Consider the following 18,079-nt stretch of genomic DNA (forward strand, 5'->3'; position numbering starts at 1 on the left):
TTGCGGTTCCAGACTGCTGCGCCTTTAACCGCACGGCCACTTCAGCCGGCCTCCCGAGTCTTGTGTCGCATCCTCATTTGGTCACTATTAGATACCTCAAAATTAAAAAGTAGAAAATATTCTGAACGAAGTGCTCCATCACTTCAATATAATGAAATATAGATGTTTCGAAGCCATCAAAAATTCTGTACTAATGACAGTATTTTATTTCTTTCTAGTGGCGGTCTACAGATGGATCATCCGGCATACGTATCATGACAGACGGCAAATATTCGCATACGCAAAGTGGACATGTTCAGCTTTGCACATGCTCATAATAATATTCCGTATTAGTATCTAAGAGCTATCTGTCTTGTGTACATTTTCGTTCACGTAGGTGAACTATGCGTTTAGATATTACGAACAGATAACTATATTTCACGAGAGACGCATATTGTCTGTTAATATATCCGACGTCCTAATCCGTCAAGGTGAACAGCTGCTGTTTGTCATAATATGTCAGCCAACGACGTACTGCCAGCAAAACAGAAGTTCCTCATCCGTACAGCAGCATGCTACATTCAAAATGCGGTCCTTCAAAAGAGCAGTCGGGCAGGCTGATTAGCGCAGTCGGGTTAGGATGTTAAGTCATGGCACTTGTCATTGAATTAATATCAAACAGTAAAATGGAAAAGCGATTCAACAAAAGAAAAATCAAATCATGTGATACTCTGACGTCTTGGAGTTAGGCGCTTCTTGTATGTTATGTGAGAGGGACGATGGATTGTTGTGGCAAGCGGTTCTGAGACAGTCTTATCAATCACTTTACGTTCACAGACAGGGTGAAAAGTGTGATACATCCCAGAATGAGAACATCGTCTGAAAATATATATTTATTGAGATGCTCATTAAACACAGTTTGACACTACAGAAAATACTGACCTCTGTCGAATAAATATACTGTTAAACTGACAACATGGTGTACTGAACAACTTGAATGTGACATCTATTAGTATAGGAACTGGTTAATGGCAACACAGGAGAACAAGACAGAACCGCCAGCCTTCACTGCCAAAAACACTCAAGTCAGAGCCTATGCTTCACACCTTGCCGATAGTCTGAATTATGTCCTCCTTCATCCTGATCAGCGATCCACGTGATTGTTTCTGTAGTTCGAAACGGGCCTTCTCCGTCTACCAGGAAAGATGGTGTAAATTGGCCAATAAGGAGGCACCTCTTCCCGCAACAAGCTTCTATCTACCCCTTCTTTCGCTATTTACGTGCTGCATTTGCGATAACTTCCGGGTCCAACATGTAAGAACCACAATGGATCCTTTCGCCATCTATTCGTTAATGATTAAATTAAATTTTCGGTCGTAGCGTCGTACCCAAAGACAGGCTTTATAGGTCTGTGCTGTCTCCCGTCTTCCACCCTGTCTGACCTTGCTCCGTGGCTATGAAACTCAACCCCCGCTGCCGACCGGTGTGGCCGAGCGGTTCTAGGCGCTTCAGTCTGGAACCGCGCTATCGCTACGGTCGCAGGTTCGAATCCTTCCTCGGGCATGGATGTGTGTGGTGTCCTTTGGTTGGTTCGGTTTAAGTAGTTCTAAGTTCTAGGGGACTGATGACCTCAGATGTTAAGTCGCATAGTGCTCAGAGCCATTTGAACCATTTTTCAACCCTCGCAACGACACCGTTACACAGATGCCACTTCCTGCCACACGCGACTGTTGCTTCCAATGTATAGGTCACCGACTCATGTCCACTCTGGCAGAACACAACCACAAGTAATGCGAACATGTCCTCTTACATTCAATTATTATGAAATACGTCACAGTATTTCTAGCTACGAGGCGCCGAGGATCAACCGATAAATCGGGGACGAGCCCATTTGTCGACGTGTGCGCGAGTTGTTTGAATTTTTCCTCTTAACCTTTCTTTATTTTGTGCACATGCATTGGTTTTTGTTGTTTTTTCTTTCAATATATTGTCTTATCATACAATATCTTAGACTTGTTTTCTCGGAGATTTCATGTAAGTAATCCAGTGCTGGAAATTAATATTCATAAGTAAGTTTTTATTGAGGGAAGGGCGTGTCAAGACATCCTCACGCGTTCCTGCCCAATTGTATCGTCACCTGCAGAGCAATTGGAGACACAGGTTCCCCACATCCCACCTTATCTCACGCAGGCAACCTTCCGAGCTCCGTACTGTAAACGGCTGGTACAGTATAACGAGCGGCGCTAATATGATACGTGCTGACCAGTCACTTGCGACGTACTTGTGATGTGGGGCGAGGCAGCTTCAGAGTTCGCGTTGGCGGGCAGCGAAGCAGCAGTTGGCCAACTTGGCACGGTTACCTTATCCCATCCTATCCTATCGTGTACTTCAGCTGCAGCAGGGCCGCCGCCGGCCACCGGTCACTCTCCGTGGGAAGGGAGGGCGGTAATTAACAAGTAAAGGCGCCGGGCGGCGCGACCGCAGCAAATTGCCTCCTCACTTATTAATTTACGGGGCTTCTTGCGAGGGCTCAAGTTCCACGCATGGCTCCAGCCAGACCCCACCCCCTCGCCGCAGGCAGCCTTCGGAGCGTGGACTTTCCTTGACACTGCGCAATTTCCAGATAAACTATAAGGGGTGTTCACGAGGGTGCAGTGGGGGGTCTAGGGAAGTCAGGCGAAAACTTGAGCTGGAGTATTTCTTAGGAAACCTTCACCATCATTCTTTTTCGACGAAAATTTCTATTTCGTTTAGGACTCATGGATAGAGTAGCATGGAGAGCTGCATCAAACCAGTCTCAGGACTGAAGACCACAACAACATAACGTAGGTTCTGAAGTCACTCTTTAGCAAAACAAACATTTCCACTTCATATTTTATGTAGGCTAAGCGTCAGTTTAGTTGCTAATTCGACAAACATCCCGTCTGATTCCGATTTCTCACCAAACTCGTTGCAGAATGTTGGGCGTTTATTTCTTCAAGAGCGGCGTAGATACTTGTTCTGAACGCCGCGAGCGTGTCCGTTGAGGATAGTACACGAATTCTGTTCGTAATTAAACCCAAGAAAATAAGGCAGAGTCCGTCGGGACTGTCGAATACGTGGCCGTGCAACGAGCCGCGTTAGATCTATGCATTGACCTGTATACGATCACTGAGGAAACTTCGGGCTTCATTAACATATATGGGCAAAGGCCTTGCCGCAGTGGATACACCGGTTCCCGTGAGATCACCGAAGTTAAGCGCTGTCGGGCATGGCCGGTACTTGGATGGGTGACCATCCAGCCGCCATGCGCTGTTGCCGTTTTTCTGGGTGCACTCAGCCTCGTGATGCCAATTGAGGAGCTACTCGACCGAATAGCAGCGGCTCCGGTCAAAGAAAACCATCATAACGACCGGGAGAGCGGTGTGCTGACCACACGCCCCTCCTATCCGGATCCTCAACTGAGGATGACACGGCGGTCGGATGGTCCCGATGGGCCACTTGTGGCCTGAAGACGGAGTGCTTTTTTTTTTCATTAAGATATAGCTGCTGGTAAACTTTTCGGGATCTGAGGTCGTGGTCCAAGAAACTCTTCTGTTCCAGACGTTTCGTCCAGGACTGCGCTGAACATCCTCAGAGGCGCTCCTCCGCTGAGTCTTGGCGACTCCTTCGTGCTCTCGCACCGACTAAACGATCCCGTGACAAAACGTGCCGCTCTACTTTCGATTTCACCTACTTCCTCTATCAGACCTACCTGGGAAGGACCCCAGATAGTTGAAAAATACTCACGAATCGGCCGAACAAGCGCCTTGTATGCCACTGCCTTCGTGGATGAGTGACATTTCCTTAAGATTCTTCCTATATATCTCAGTCTGGTATGTGCTTTTCCTACTATTTGTTTTAGGTGGTCATTCCACTTAAGGTCGCTCCTGATAGTTAATCCTAAATATTTTACGGCAGATACTGCACAACGTGAAGTTGTGCAGTAGTGGATTTCTCTTCCTATGTCTGCGCATTATGTCACCTTTGTTTGCCTTTGGGATCAACTGCCAGAGCCTGCACCATTCACCAATATTCTGCAGGTCATTCCGCACATCGATACTATCCTCTGGCGTTGCTATCTTCCCGTAGACAGCCGTATCATCTGCGAGCAGTCTTAAAGAACTTCCGAAGCTTTCTACAAAATCATTTATCTACTCTGAAAACAGCAACTGTCCTATCGCACTCCTTTTATGTACTTTGAAAGTTACCTTTATATCAGTCAATTTTGTTCCGTTAAGGGCGGTCTGTTGAGTCCTATCTGCAAGCAGGTCTTGAATACAGTCACAGATCTGGTATGATACTTAGCAGGTCGTATTTTTTCTCACTAAACGGCAGTGTTGAATGGTGTCAAATGCTTTCATGACGTCAAGGAACATGGCATCAACCTGAGCGCCGTTGTCTCAGCACTATGGTTCTCATGGAGGAACAGAGCGAGCTGAGATTCGCAACATTACTACACTCCTGGAAATGGAAAAAAGAACACATTGACACCGGTGTGTCAGACCCACCATACTTGCTCCGGACACTGCGAGAGGGCTGTACAAGCAATGATCACACGCACGGCACAGCGGACACACCAGGAACCGCGGTGTTGGCCGTCGAATGGCGCTAGCTGCGCAGCATTTGTGCACCGCCGCCGTCAGTGTCAGCCAGTTTGCCGTGGCATACGGAGCTCCATCGCAGTCTTTAACACTGGTAGCATGCCGCGACAGCGTGGACGTGAACCGTATGTGCAGTTGACGGACTTTGAGAGAGGGCTTATAGTGGGCATGCGGGAGGCCGGGTGGACGTACCGCCGAATTGCTCAACACGTGGGGCGTGAGGTCTCCACAGTACATCGATGTTGTCGCCAGTGGTCGGCGGAAGGTGCACGTGCCCGTCGACCTGGGACCGGACCGCAGCGACGCACGGATGCACGCTAAGACCGTAGGATCCTACGCAGTGCCGTAGGGGACCGCACCGCCACTTCCCAGCAAATTAGGGACACTGTTGCTCCTGGGGTATCGGTGAGGACCATTCGCAACCGTCTCCACGAAGCTGGGCTACGGTCCCGCACACCGTTAGGCCGTCTTCCGCTCACGCCCCAACATCGTGCAGCCCGCCTCCAGTGGTGTCGCGACAGGCGTGAATGGAGGGACGAATGGAGACGTGTCGTCTTCAGCGATGAGAGTCGCTTCTGCCTTGGTGCCAATGATGGTCGTATGCGTGTTTGGCGCCGTGCAGGTGAGCGCCACAATCAGGACTGCATACGACCGAGGCACACAGGGCCAACACCCGGCATCATGGTGTGGGGAGCGATCTCCTACACTGGCCGTACACCACTGGTGTTCGTCGAGGGGACACTGAATAGTGCACGGTACATCCTAACCGTCATCGAACCCATCGTTCTACCATTCCTAGGCCGGCAAGGGAACTTGCTGTTCCAACAGGACAATGCACGTCCGCATGTATCCCGTGCCACCCAACGTGCTCTAGAAGGTGTAAGTCAACTACCCTGGCCAGCAAGATCTCCGGATCTGTCCCCCATTGAGCATGTTTGGGACTGGATGAAGCGTCGTCTCACGCGGTCTGCACGTCCAGCACGGACGCTGGTCCAACTGAGGCGCCAGGTGGAAATGGCATGGCAAGCCGTTCCACAGGACCACATCCAGCATCTCTACGATCGTCTCCATGGGAGAATAGCAGCCTGCATTGCTGCGAAAGGTGGATATACACTGTACTAGTGCCGACATTGTGCATGCTCTGTTGCCTGTGTCTATGTGCCTGTGGTTCTGTCAGTGTGATCATGTGATGTATCTGACCCCAGGAATGTGTCAATAAAGTTTCCCCTTCCTGGGACAATGAATTCACGGTGTTCTTATTTCAATTTCCAGGAGTGTATTTGCGGAATCCGTGTTGATTTTTACTGTGGAGATTGTCATTCTTCAAAAGCTTCATAATTCCTGAGCTTAATATACGTTCCATAGCGCAGTTCCAATTGAGCCACGTGAATTTAAAAGAAGAAAAAATGAAGGGCATGTCAGGATGAGTGGTAACGACATGCAGTAGTTCCTATAGTGTCTACTTGTACGCAGCAGACTTTTTCCGAGCATATTATTTCTTCTAGTTTTGACCAATACCGTATCCCGTATGAACACGTGTTGCTTTATTAAATTATTCTGTTTTCTTCAATACACTGTCATACGTTGAATTACTGCTCTGTTCGTGAAAGGCTATCAGTAAAAATGTAGTTGACTCGAAAGCTATCTCGAAATCTATGACAGGGAAAGTGGTGATTGATAGTCGTCTCTCCGTTCTATTATTTCCTTAAAGTCTTTCCAAATGGCCCGCTGTGATCCACTTCTGCATCTGGCTAGTTCCTTTACATGATTAAAATCTATTGGCATTTGCTGGTAATGGTGACAATGTTAATGAACGTCTTGAATTTAAGGAATAGGATCATCCTAATAAAACAGTGAAATTGAAAAGTTTTCCTGCGTATCAGGCTACGTTTCGCCCTCCTTGCTCTGCGACGACTTCTCGTGGATGGCATGAGACTTTGATATGTGACACTGGATAGACAGTATCAGGAAAATACTTGGGACTCTCAAAAATGGTAGGTCCACAAGAAGATAGCTGCCGTATATTCTAAGAAGCTCTGTTACACTTTTGTCATAGAACTCGAATCTTCGAAACTTTACACTTAACGAGCACATTAGGGGCTTTACCAAGAGAGGAGACACAATAAAGCAAGCAGTGGACTCACATTCTGTGTACGAGACCAAACAGGTTTACATTGTCCTAGGTTTCCCTATAGCCGCTTACGGAAAATGGCGGACTCGTTCTCTTCGAAAAGACAACACCTATGTATTTTTTATACGCGTAAAGCATTACATGCTTTTAAATTAGAAGCTGACCTACCATCCATATAAAAGTGCCGAAATGTAAACTGATAGTTGTTATTTATTACTATTTTCATTCTGCGTAACTATTGCTTAAATTTAATCCGAAGCAGAGCCATAATCCAGAAATGACTGTGTAGTACTTGTGGGTATTTACATAGTCGTTTACTACTTACCGTAAGTTCTACTCCCTTCCGTTGGTCGTGATCCATCTGAAAACAGAGGTTGCGAAAATTAATGAAGAATATTCGTAGAGGTCCAGCGGGAAAACTATTTTAACAAAAAAAATTAGACAGAAACAGTCTTGTCCCATCACTGTTTCGAAAAAAAGAATAAATGAATAAAAATACGACTGACGTGCCTTGCACCGACGTAAAATTAAACGGAAATAACCGATTTCTCAATGTGAATTAAGATGCTAAGACCAAGACGCAGACCTAAAATAATCGACACAAACAGTTTAAATATGTATACTGAGGATGGTAATCACGTTTGCGAGAAATATTCATGGAAATAGAATGTAGACATATTATCTCACCAAAAATCAAAATTATGTACTTCATCGCCTTAAACTTCCTACGGGAGCTAGTACTTGTAGAGTCAGAAAAGATAATACTATTCGCAACCCTTAGCTAGTTACGTGAAACCTACTGTGCTTTATGAAGGCATAAAAAATACTACTCTTTTCTGCTACCTTATACTTTTCGTAGATTTTGGGCAACGATTATGTAAGTTACAACGTGCTTAGTCGAGTCGAAATGTGCCCCTTCAGGCTGTATCTAAGGCGATCTCTGACACCGCAATCTGCAATATGAATGACAGTGAAAAATGTTTCACTTGTTATTCAGCGCCACTCACGCAATTCAACATTCGGAAGACCAAATCTCATCCTGCACGCTACAGTCATGAATTACAAACGACGAATGCGCCAGAAACCAGTTTTGCTATCTTCTGGAATTTATGTAGCTCCTGATGAAAGCCTTCGCGTATTATGATTGCAAAGACCGAAGCGGCTACGCGAAAATGATACACCAGTCCCTTCACTAACGTTAAAATGAGCCTCCCGGCAGTTGGTGAAAACTATTGCTATAATCGTTGGGTGATATTACGTCTGGTATATACGCTTCGGGAATAAGTCAATTTGGACCCTCTGTAAATTATTTCGTATCTCCAGCATTGGACAAAATGTTGCTAATAAGCTTTCCTGTCCTACGGGCATCAGTTATTCACACGTGTCGAGCAAGTAAATTTGCACTGAGCAGCGTGCGCCAGATGAAAAGCGTCAGGGACGCGATGGAATTCAACACTAATTGCCACAAGGCCTCTGGCGGCAGTCTTGTTCGTTTGCCGCTATGCAGAAACCACACAAAGATCACTCCCGCCAGCACGAAATGCGCTGTGGCTGCATCCTTGCTTTCAGTTCCGAGAAAATAACAACGGAGCAGACGGAGAGTAAAGGTAGCAGCAAAACGGCATCTCGAATTGTCTCCCAGCTTCCGGTGTCGTGCTGTTTCTTTGTTGAGAAACGTACTTCTTGTGTGATTCGACTCTTACATTGAACAAAACGTTCGATTTTCTTGAGCAACATATGGTGTAGGCTGCGTGCTGCACCTTTACAAGATTACCTGCCAGAAAAATTGTGGCACAACTTGACTAAGAGAAGGGATCTGGTGACAGAACGCATCCTAAGGTATCAAGGAATCAGGAATAATCAGTTTAGTAAAGGTTACTGTGAGGCGTAAAAATGGTATGGGACGATCTAGGCATGAACACAATAAGCAGATTGAAGTGGATGTACTAGAGCGTGCAGAACCGTAATGCCTCCCAATTTTTTATGTGAAACTCTTCAACCTTTTTAAATAAGACCAAAGTTATTATTATTATTTATTTTATGGCCTTCATTGGACCACTCTAGTCAAAAATACAAAGTTGTAAACATGTTGTTACACAGGGATACAATTTGGTTCAACAATAAATATGATATTTAGGTAATATAATTATTAGAGTCTATTCGTGTATGAAAGGTGTTTTGCTCTTCTGTCTGCCCCTTCCTGATTGTGCTCATGACTGGTTCTATTTTCTTATATACTGTTTCACTTGATGCTATTCTCCAATGTCCATTTATTTTATACTGTTTATTTATACATGTCTTAATTATTCTTCGTTCTATTTTTAGTATTCTATCAATTTCTGCTGTGTTACTTGTTTTGAAAGTTTCAGCTGCATACGTTATTTCTGGTTGTGTAACTGTTTTATAGTGTTTTAATTTTGCATCTATAGATAGGCTTTTTTTCTTGTATGTAGTTTTGGTAATGTAATTTGCATAGTTCAGTTTTATTATTCTGTTCTGTCATGATGGCTTCTCATTTAGATTGTATGTTATTATTACGCCTAAATATTTAAATTTATCAACAATTTTGATTTCCTGTTCTCCTATTGTAATTTTGTTTGCAAGTGGTGGATCAGTTAGCATAATCTCCGTTTTTTCAAATGATATTCTAAGGCCTACTTTCTCTGCTATTTCTTGTAGTGATTTCACTTGTTGCCTAGCTTCTTGAACGGTGTTGGCTAGGAGAGCAAGATCATCAGCGAATTCCAAGCAGTTTAAGCTAATATCATCATTTGCACTTCCAATTCTTATCATCTTTGAATTGTCCTTGTACCATTCCAGACCAAAGTTACTAACATTCTACGTCTTAATTCTTCATGTCTGCATATTTGCAACACTTTGCCGCAAGGAGTCTCCGAATAGTAGCATGTAAGATGCGATGTGCAACGCAACTACGTCGGTGCGTGACAAACAGCGTGCTGTTGTCAAGTTTCGAATTCGAAAAGTTCGTCCACTCGTAGAGCTCCCCCCCCCCCTCCCCTTTTGGCACAACAATGACAGACCACACACGACCTACGTGACATCTGCAACGATCCGACACCTTGAGTTCACTGTCATCGATCATCGTCCATATAGTCCTGAATTGACAGCATTCGATTATCATCTATTTCCAGAACTCAAAAAAAACACCTTCGTGGATATGACTTTGATAGTGATGAAGCGCTGTAAGCAGAGGTGAGGTTGCTGCTCCGTCAACAAAGTCAAACATTCTACAGTGATGTTATCATCAAACTGCCCTCTCATTGGATGAAATGTGGTAGTCGCTCCGGCGACTATGTTGAGAAAGAAATATGTAGATATGAAGAATGAACGCGAATAATATTAATAACTTTTTTTTTAAGCATTGAGTTTTCACGTAAAAAATTCGGAGACTTTAAATTTCAGCACGCCCTTGTAGGTTGCAGTAGTTACTCAAAGACTTAAACAGCATACACTAGCGTTATAACATACCAATCTTCGAACTTAAGACCAAAACAACAACAACCTCACACTGGACTCGCATTCGGGAGGACGACGGTTCAATCCCGTCTCCGGCCATCCTGATTTAGGTTTTCCGTGATTTCCCTAAATCGTTTCAGGCGAATGCCGAGATGGTTCCTTTGAAAGGGCACGGCCGATTTCCTTCCCAATCCTTCCCTAACCCGAGCTTGCGCTCCGTCTCTAATGACCTCGTTGTCGACGGGACGTTAAACACTAACCACCACCACCACAACAACCTGATTAATCACGAGTTGTGAAAAGACCAAATCTTTTTTGAGAAAAAACTCAATCATAAACTGTAAAATAAGAAGAATAGCGCAATATCAGATTTGGAACACCATGTAAGTAGGCTGTTTAGGTTTTTATGTTGGTAACGCCACGTAGCGCTCTGTATGAAAATCACTGACTGTGCTGTGTGCAGTCTGTGGCTGGTTTGCATTGTTGGAATATTGCTATTGTAGTGTTGGGCAGTTGGATGTGAACAGAGCGTAGCCTTGGGCAGTTGGAGGTGAACCACAAGCAGTGGTGGATGTGGGAAGAGGGATGGCAGAGTTCTGAGAGCGGACGATCTGGACGTGTGTCCGTCAGGAAGACGAAATTTGTAAGACTGTATGTCATGAACTGATACATATATTATGAGTTTTCAGCACTATTAAGGTAAATACATTGTTTGTTCTCTATCAAAATCTTTCATTTGCTAACTATGCCTAACAGTAGTTAGTGCCTTCAGTAGTTAGAATCCTTTATTTAGCTGGCAGTATTGGCGGTCGCTGTATTGCAGTAGTTCGAGTAACGAAGATTTTTGGCAGATAAGTGATTCATGAAAGGTATAGGTTATTGTTAGTCACTGCCATTCTTTTGTAGGGATTCTTGAAAGTCAGATTGCGTTGCGCTAAAAATATTGTGTGTCAATTTAGTGATGATCAGAATAAGTAAAGAGAGAAATGTCTGAGTACGTTCAGTTTTGCGCAGCTGTTTGAAAATCAAATAGCGTAAGTGGTTTACCAGCACAGTAATTCATAATTTTTTCTAAGGGGATGTTTCAACCATTCACTGGTATCCAGCAATTACTAATTCAATTATGTGGTGGAAAGATTCACAGTTCCTTGCGTCAGGGATGATACGTAGATAAGTGGGGAGGGGGCAGAAGCACGGGGGGCAATGGGAGGGAGAGTGGCAAATTACAACTGAGCTCCAGACAAATACACTGATGAAAACCAAATAGCAACACCAAATAATAATTAATGTAGAGTACGAAATTTTGGGAATACATTTGTCTAGGAAACATGTTTAAATGGTTAACACTGCTGGATCACAGGTTAATGCAAGCGCGAGATAATCCATTGCAAAAGTGAAATTCTGATGTAACTGCCAGACAGTAGAATGCAAGCGGGAGATGTACATTAGTATGTTCCGCAGAGATTATTAACATTTCAGTCACCTCGGTTCGGCATGTTCCTTGTTGTTTAGTACGCACAGCATCCGCCATGGATTCTGACAGCTTGTCCCACTGATGGTATCGACTCATTATGTCGTGAATGGCGTATTGTGCTATAGTTATCCAAGCTGCGTTCACCTGGTTCCAAAGTCCATCTGTGGGGGTTGGCATTGGGTCACAACGCTACACCCATGATTTTCGATTGGCGACAAGTCTGGTGATCTGGAGGGCCACGGCGAAAGACTCAAATCCTGTTACACCAAGAAGGCACGTGTTCGTGGAGCAACATGTGGTCGTGCATTGTCTTACTGAAAAATGGCGTCAGGGGAGTTGTGCAGAAAGGATATGGCTATGGCTATGAGTCGCTGGATGTCATTCACGTAGTGTCCTGGACACGCGCCACCTGTGATTTGTGGTTGTACCCAATAGCACCCCACATCATAAAGCCTTGGATTGGCGCTGAATGTCTTGTGCGAATGCAGGCACTGTGAAGGCGCTCCACCTGATTGCGGCGAACCAAAATGCGGCCATATTTTCAAACAGAACCTGGATTCGTCTAAAAACTCTATCTGATGCCATTTCAGCCCCCAGTAATGTCTTTTCATACAACACTGCCGTCTAGCACGCTTGTGCACATTCGTCAAAGGTAGGCGAAGATGTGGGCGGCGCGCTCGTAACCCATGCCGTAATAAACGGCGACGGACTGTCTCCCCTGATAGTATACACTGTCATACCAGAGCCGAGGAGTACACAGATCTGCTATACCATTCGGATGAGGTGTCGATCTTCTCAGGGGGTGCTTGGGTGGTGCGAACTGACCAATTTCCTCGTGTTCTAAGAGGCCTTCCGTGAACCATTCTGCACACAGACACGTGAACTGGCGAAACACTTAGACCCACAAGAGCAAAAATGTTCCTGATTGATGCATCACATTCTCTCATGCCAGTAATGCGCCTTCTTTCAAATTCACTGATTTTCCGGTACAGTTAGTGCATTCGTCTGCGAGGCTTCCTGCACGAGCCACATAGCGAGAACGAGAGCCGCATGCACAATTTACCGGTAGGTGGTGTTGCGCCGCGATATCAATGTTGACCCTGAACCCGCGGGTCGACATGGTTCAAATGACTCTGAGAACTATGGGACTTAACTTCTGAGGTCATCAGTCCCTAGAACTTAGAACTACTTAAACCTAACTAACCTAAGGACATACAGGGTGTTACAAAAAGGTACGTCCAAACTTTCAGGAAACATTCCTCACACACAAAGAAAGAATATATGTTATGTGGACATGTGTCCAGAAACGCTTACTTTCCATATTAGAGCTCATTTTATTATTTCTCTTCAAATCACATGAATCATGGAATGGAAACACACAGCAACAGAACGTACCAGCGTGACTTCAAACACTTTGTTACAGGAAATGTTCAAAATTTCCACCGTTAGCGAGGATACATGCATCCACCGTCCGTCGCATGGAATACCTGATGCGCTGATGCAGCCCTGGAGAATGGCGTATTGTATCACAGCCGTCCACAATACGGGCACGAAGAGTCTCTACATTTGGTACCGGGGTTGCGTAGACAAGAGCTTTCAAATGCCCCCATAAATGAAAGTCAAGAGGGTTGACGTCAGGAGAGCGTGGAGGCCATGGAATTGGTCCGCCTCTACCAATCCATCGGTCTCCGAATCTATTGTTGAGAAGCGTACGAACACTTCGAATGAAATGTGCAGGAACTCCATCGTGCATGAACCACATGTTGTGTCGTACTTGTAAAGGCACATGATCTAGCAGCACAGGTAGAGTATCCCGTATGAAATCATGATAACGTGCTCCATTGAGCGTAGGTGGAAGAACATGACGTCCAATCAAGACATCACCAACAATGCCTGCCAAACGTTCACAGAAAATCTGTGTTGATGACGTGATTGCACAATTGCGTGCGGATTCTCGTCAGCCCACACATGTTGATTATGAAAATTTAAAATTTGATAACGTTGGAATGAAGCCTCATCCGTAAAGAGAACATTTGCACTGAAATGAGGATTGACACATTGTTGGATGGACCATTCGCAGAAGTGTACCCGTGGAGGCCAATCAGCTTCTGATAGTGCCTGCACACGCTGTACATGGTACGGAAACAACTGTTTCTCCCGTAGCACTCTCCATACAGTAACCTGGTCAACGTTACCTTGTACAGCACCAACTTCTCTGACGCTGACATTAGGATTACCGTCAACTGCACGAAGAATTGCCTCGTCCATTGCAGGTGTCCTCGTCGTTCTAGGTCTTCCCCAGACGCGACTCATAGGCTGGAATGTTCCGTGCTCCCTAAGACGCCGATCAATTGCTTCGAACGTCTTCCTGTCGGGACACCTTCGTTCTGGAAATCTGTCTCGATACAAACGTACTGCGCCACGGCTATTGCCCCGTGCTAATCCATACATCAAATGGGCATCTGTCAACTCCGCATTTGTAAACATTGTACTGACTGCAAAACCACGTTCGTGATGAACACTAACCTGTTGATGCTACGTAATGATGTGCTTGATGCTAGTACTGTAGAGCAATGAGTCGCATATCAACACAAGCACCGAAGTCAACATTACCTTCCTTCAATTGGGCCAACTGGCGGTGAATCGAGGAAGTACAGTACATACTGACGAAACTAAAATGAGCTCTAACATGGAAATTAAGCGTTTCCGGACACATGTCCACATAACATCTTTTCTTTATTTGTGTGTGAGGAATGTTTCCTGAAAGTTTGGCCGTACCTTTTTGTAACAAAGTCGATAAGAAAGTCCCCTGATAATTCAGTAACCAAACGGAATGAAGACAGTGAGCTTACTGGCCAATTTTGACTATCTAAATTTTGAAGTAAGGTTTCTCAGCAGCTAACTAGTTAGTTAGCTTGTTACAGGTTTTTTTAAATATTAATGTCCCACTGCCGGTTCACGTGTAGATCATCTGATCCGTTTAATGTATGCACTGTTTTAATGATGCAGAAACAAGAAGAATTTTTAAAATTTTCACCTTAGTAGAGTTATTATATTAGTATCACCCACATTCAACTTTTATGTAATACAGAGAGCCGAGCCTAATAGTTCGTGTGGTGCCCACAGTTCCTCAGAAGATCATTAGCATCGTACTTATCTCGTCTCACGTGTTGCCTGCGATAGTTTATGTCCTTAGCCGTCTCAGTGTCCGGTTGGCACACACGACGCCACGTAGCTTGTGTCAGCTGCTGCGATTATTATTATGTTGTAGACAAACACGTACAAGCGTGTCGGCTTTCTTGACCATCAGCATAGTTTTAACTACTAACTTCTATTTTATTCTTCAATTACTCCCGGACCCAATAAGTTCCAGGAATCATTTACGAGGAGCATTGTCTGTTGCTTAACATAGGCCGATAAGAACATACTGTAATCGCTAAAATGAGGATAGTTCGTGGTTTTAACACAGTTGAGTCCCGTTTGTGGCAATTGTTCCACGTTACATAGGGACTGTTCCCATATCTTTTTTCATTTTAGTTACTGCTTCGCTGTTTTTTTAAATCAAGGGTCAGTTTCTGATTCCTAGTTCTATTCCTTCGTTTTTTAGACTGTACATTCATAATTGATGACGGTTTTCATCAATTGAGGAGGGCTGAGAACTTTGTTCAGCCACGCCAACTATTACTCTGCAGCGTTCTGTAACTCTCTGTTCCATATAAAATGCCATTTGTAAGTAATCTTCTTTTGGCATGAAATTACATATCTTATTTATTAAATAAGTATGCGCCCTTTCTTTGAATGTTCGAATGTGTGTGAAATCTTATGGGACTTAACTGCTGACGTCATCAGTCCCTACGCTTACACACTACTTAACCTAAATTATCCTAAGGACAAACACACACACCCATGCCCGACGGAGGACTCGAACCTCCACCGGGACCAGCCGCACAGTCCATGACCGCAGCGCCATAGCCCTTTCTTTCTAGGGGGTGTGTGATGGACACACAGTTTCCTAACTAGATGTGTAATATCTTCATCCTTCTTCACGTATATTCACTCAGTACTTCAAGATATCGCAGATAGTTTCTATTCAACATCATCATAGCATTAACTTCTAAAATTTTCAGTACAGATATACACCAAAAACGCACCTTAAAAGTTGCTAAAGCGGTTCTGTGGATCTTTAACCGACTTAAATAAATACAGTTCTAGCGGAATATTTGACTTATCATTCGATTTTATATTTTAATATGTTTAACACCTGTATTTAAACATCTGTTGTACTGCATGAATTGCCAATCAATTACGTATTTCAACAAAAAATTTTGTCACCTTTGGATCCTGTTTGTCGTCGTCGTTTTCTTTTTATGATCAACGAGATAGTAACCTTGTAGTAACCAAACAGCATGCAAAGTACGTAACAGAATTCGTTCTCAAAAATCTTTTCTAATACTTACAACCTCCTGCTGAAAGCTAATTTTGAATGGTGTATCTACTCCAACTTTTCCTTTCACTTTTCCCATCAGATGTTGTCTTACTTCGCAGCTGGGTAAATCCCTCCTACATTTGTCAACAATACACAAATCGGTTATGAATGTAAGGCACTGGACCTGCATTCGGAAAGATAGTGGTTCGATTCTCCCTCTAGTCATCCAGATTTCGGCTTTCCATAGTTTCCCTAAATCGCTTAGGCAAATGCGAAATGGTTCCTTTGAAAGTGACACGGCAAGCTTCGTTCCCAAATCCGAGATTACGCCTGTGAATGCGTCGATGACACATGTCACATGATTGTGACCCATCCATTCTGTTAGCAAGACCTCAAATGTTGTAACGAGTTTTATGTTTCAGAACAATAACGACAAGCTCTTTACTCATTAGTTCCCGTGAAGGCAGACTGTAAAAATTTTTTCGTATTACACCTAAGCCTGTGTCTACATCGATCCAGGAGCAAATAATGAGCCGGGAAAATACAATTGTGTGATTTCAGCTAATACGAAATGGTGTCACTTCTTCGGGTTAGACATCTTTATTTCTTGTTTCCTCCGGTTACATTGTGCGTGCATCAATATAAAAATTCCCATGTAATTTCCAATACTATTTGCATAAAAAGTGGTATGTTTTGCAGATAACCCAAAGAAGTAGAACCTGTTAAATTGTCGAGTCGCTACGTGCCATCGCTGGAGCTACATAGACCTCAATAATTGGAGGAGGAGCTCTTGACGATCATTTGTTGTTGATGAAAACTATATCGTGAGAAAAAAATAAAATGTTTAATTTTGTAGGTGGCACGATCATATTCATTGACAGCACATTGGCAGTTAATCCTTAATACAGGGATGCAAGGAGAAGTTTAATGTGCCTTAGTTGCTAGCGACGTCTGCGATGTATGTATAGCGTGGACGAACATTTAAAGGAATAATGGGTATAGGAAGTCCCTAGTCACAATTAGTTACTGTCTGCGAAACACGGAGTGTTTTGTCCTTGCGACGCAAGTGGCGCACAGTCGCTTGTTGTCTGGTGCTTGCGAGATAACAGCCACTCCGTCTGATGCCACCCGAGATGGTACTTGGCCTGAGTGCTAATGAGGTTGTCCAAGCGAAGTTTGTACGTGAACTTAGGCGCCTCGCTGGCATGAAACTATTAACTCCGCTTGGACACCTCATCTTCTGTACCACCTCATCTTGCATATCGCCTTCTGTTGATATGGGTAGTTGATAAAGCATAAAGTACAAAGGTATTTAAGTACTATTTACGTTCACGATTTTTCAGAGAATCCTGGAGTGATATTAGCCATTTTTCTTTGTACAGAGCCAGACAAATGCTCACTTTACAAACTCGCGAAAACACGTTTGCAAACTTATAAACAGCCTTCTTTACACAAACAATCCTCAACGCATTATATTAAATAAGTTATCTTCCCTCCAAGTCCCTTAAACATCAATTCCTGAAAATTCAACGTCCTCAAGTGTTTGTACCAATAATAGAATCAGCATCGTAGACAGAAAAGATAGAACCGTAAGCATGTATGAAATTTCGTCGCTAACGTAGCTCTTTACATCTTGTATTGGTGTACAGGTATTAAATGTACAGGTATTAAATTTTTACCTGATATAGCACTGGCACAAAGAGAGACTTTCGAAAAACCAAGCGCGTTGACAAATATTAACATCGTTTTAACTAGAAATATCAAAAACAAGCAAAAAGCATAAGCTAAAGTGTCTTCTAGAAACCTGAAATAAAAGTGAGTTTGGTTGTTCGTCTCAGTTTATTAGCAGAAGGAACCTGTAACATTCTAAATACAGATTTATCATCATCCTAGATTTCTTCTAGTGGAAATGGTAGAAATGGCTCTGAGCACTATGGGGCTTACATCTGAGTTCATCAGTCCCCTAGAAC

General features: G+C 43.8%; 1 protein-coding gene across 1 annotated transcript in view; it reads right to left on the bottom strand.

Annotated features, from left to right (window-relative positions):
• LOC126475533 (protein doublesex-like) overlaps nucleotides 1-18,079 on the bottom strand; it is a 398,582-nt gene that overhangs the window by 265,120 nt on the left and 115,383 nt on the right. Inside the window, exon 2 of the mRNA XM_050103477.1 lies at nucleotides 7,058-7,093. Within this exon, the coding sequence (XP_049959434.1) occupies nucleotides 7,058-7,093 (36 nt within the window). The remainder of the gene's footprint in view (nucleotides 1-7,057; nucleotides 7,094-18,079) is intronic.

This window comes from Schistocerca serialis, chromosome 1 (genome assembly GCF_023864345.2).
Source record: "Schistocerca serialis cubense isolate TAMUIC-IGC-003099 chromosome 1, iqSchSeri2.2, whole genome shotgun sequence".
Taxonomy (NCBI): domain Eukaryota; kingdom Metazoa; phylum Arthropoda; class Insecta; order Orthoptera; family Acrididae; genus Schistocerca; species Schistocerca serialis.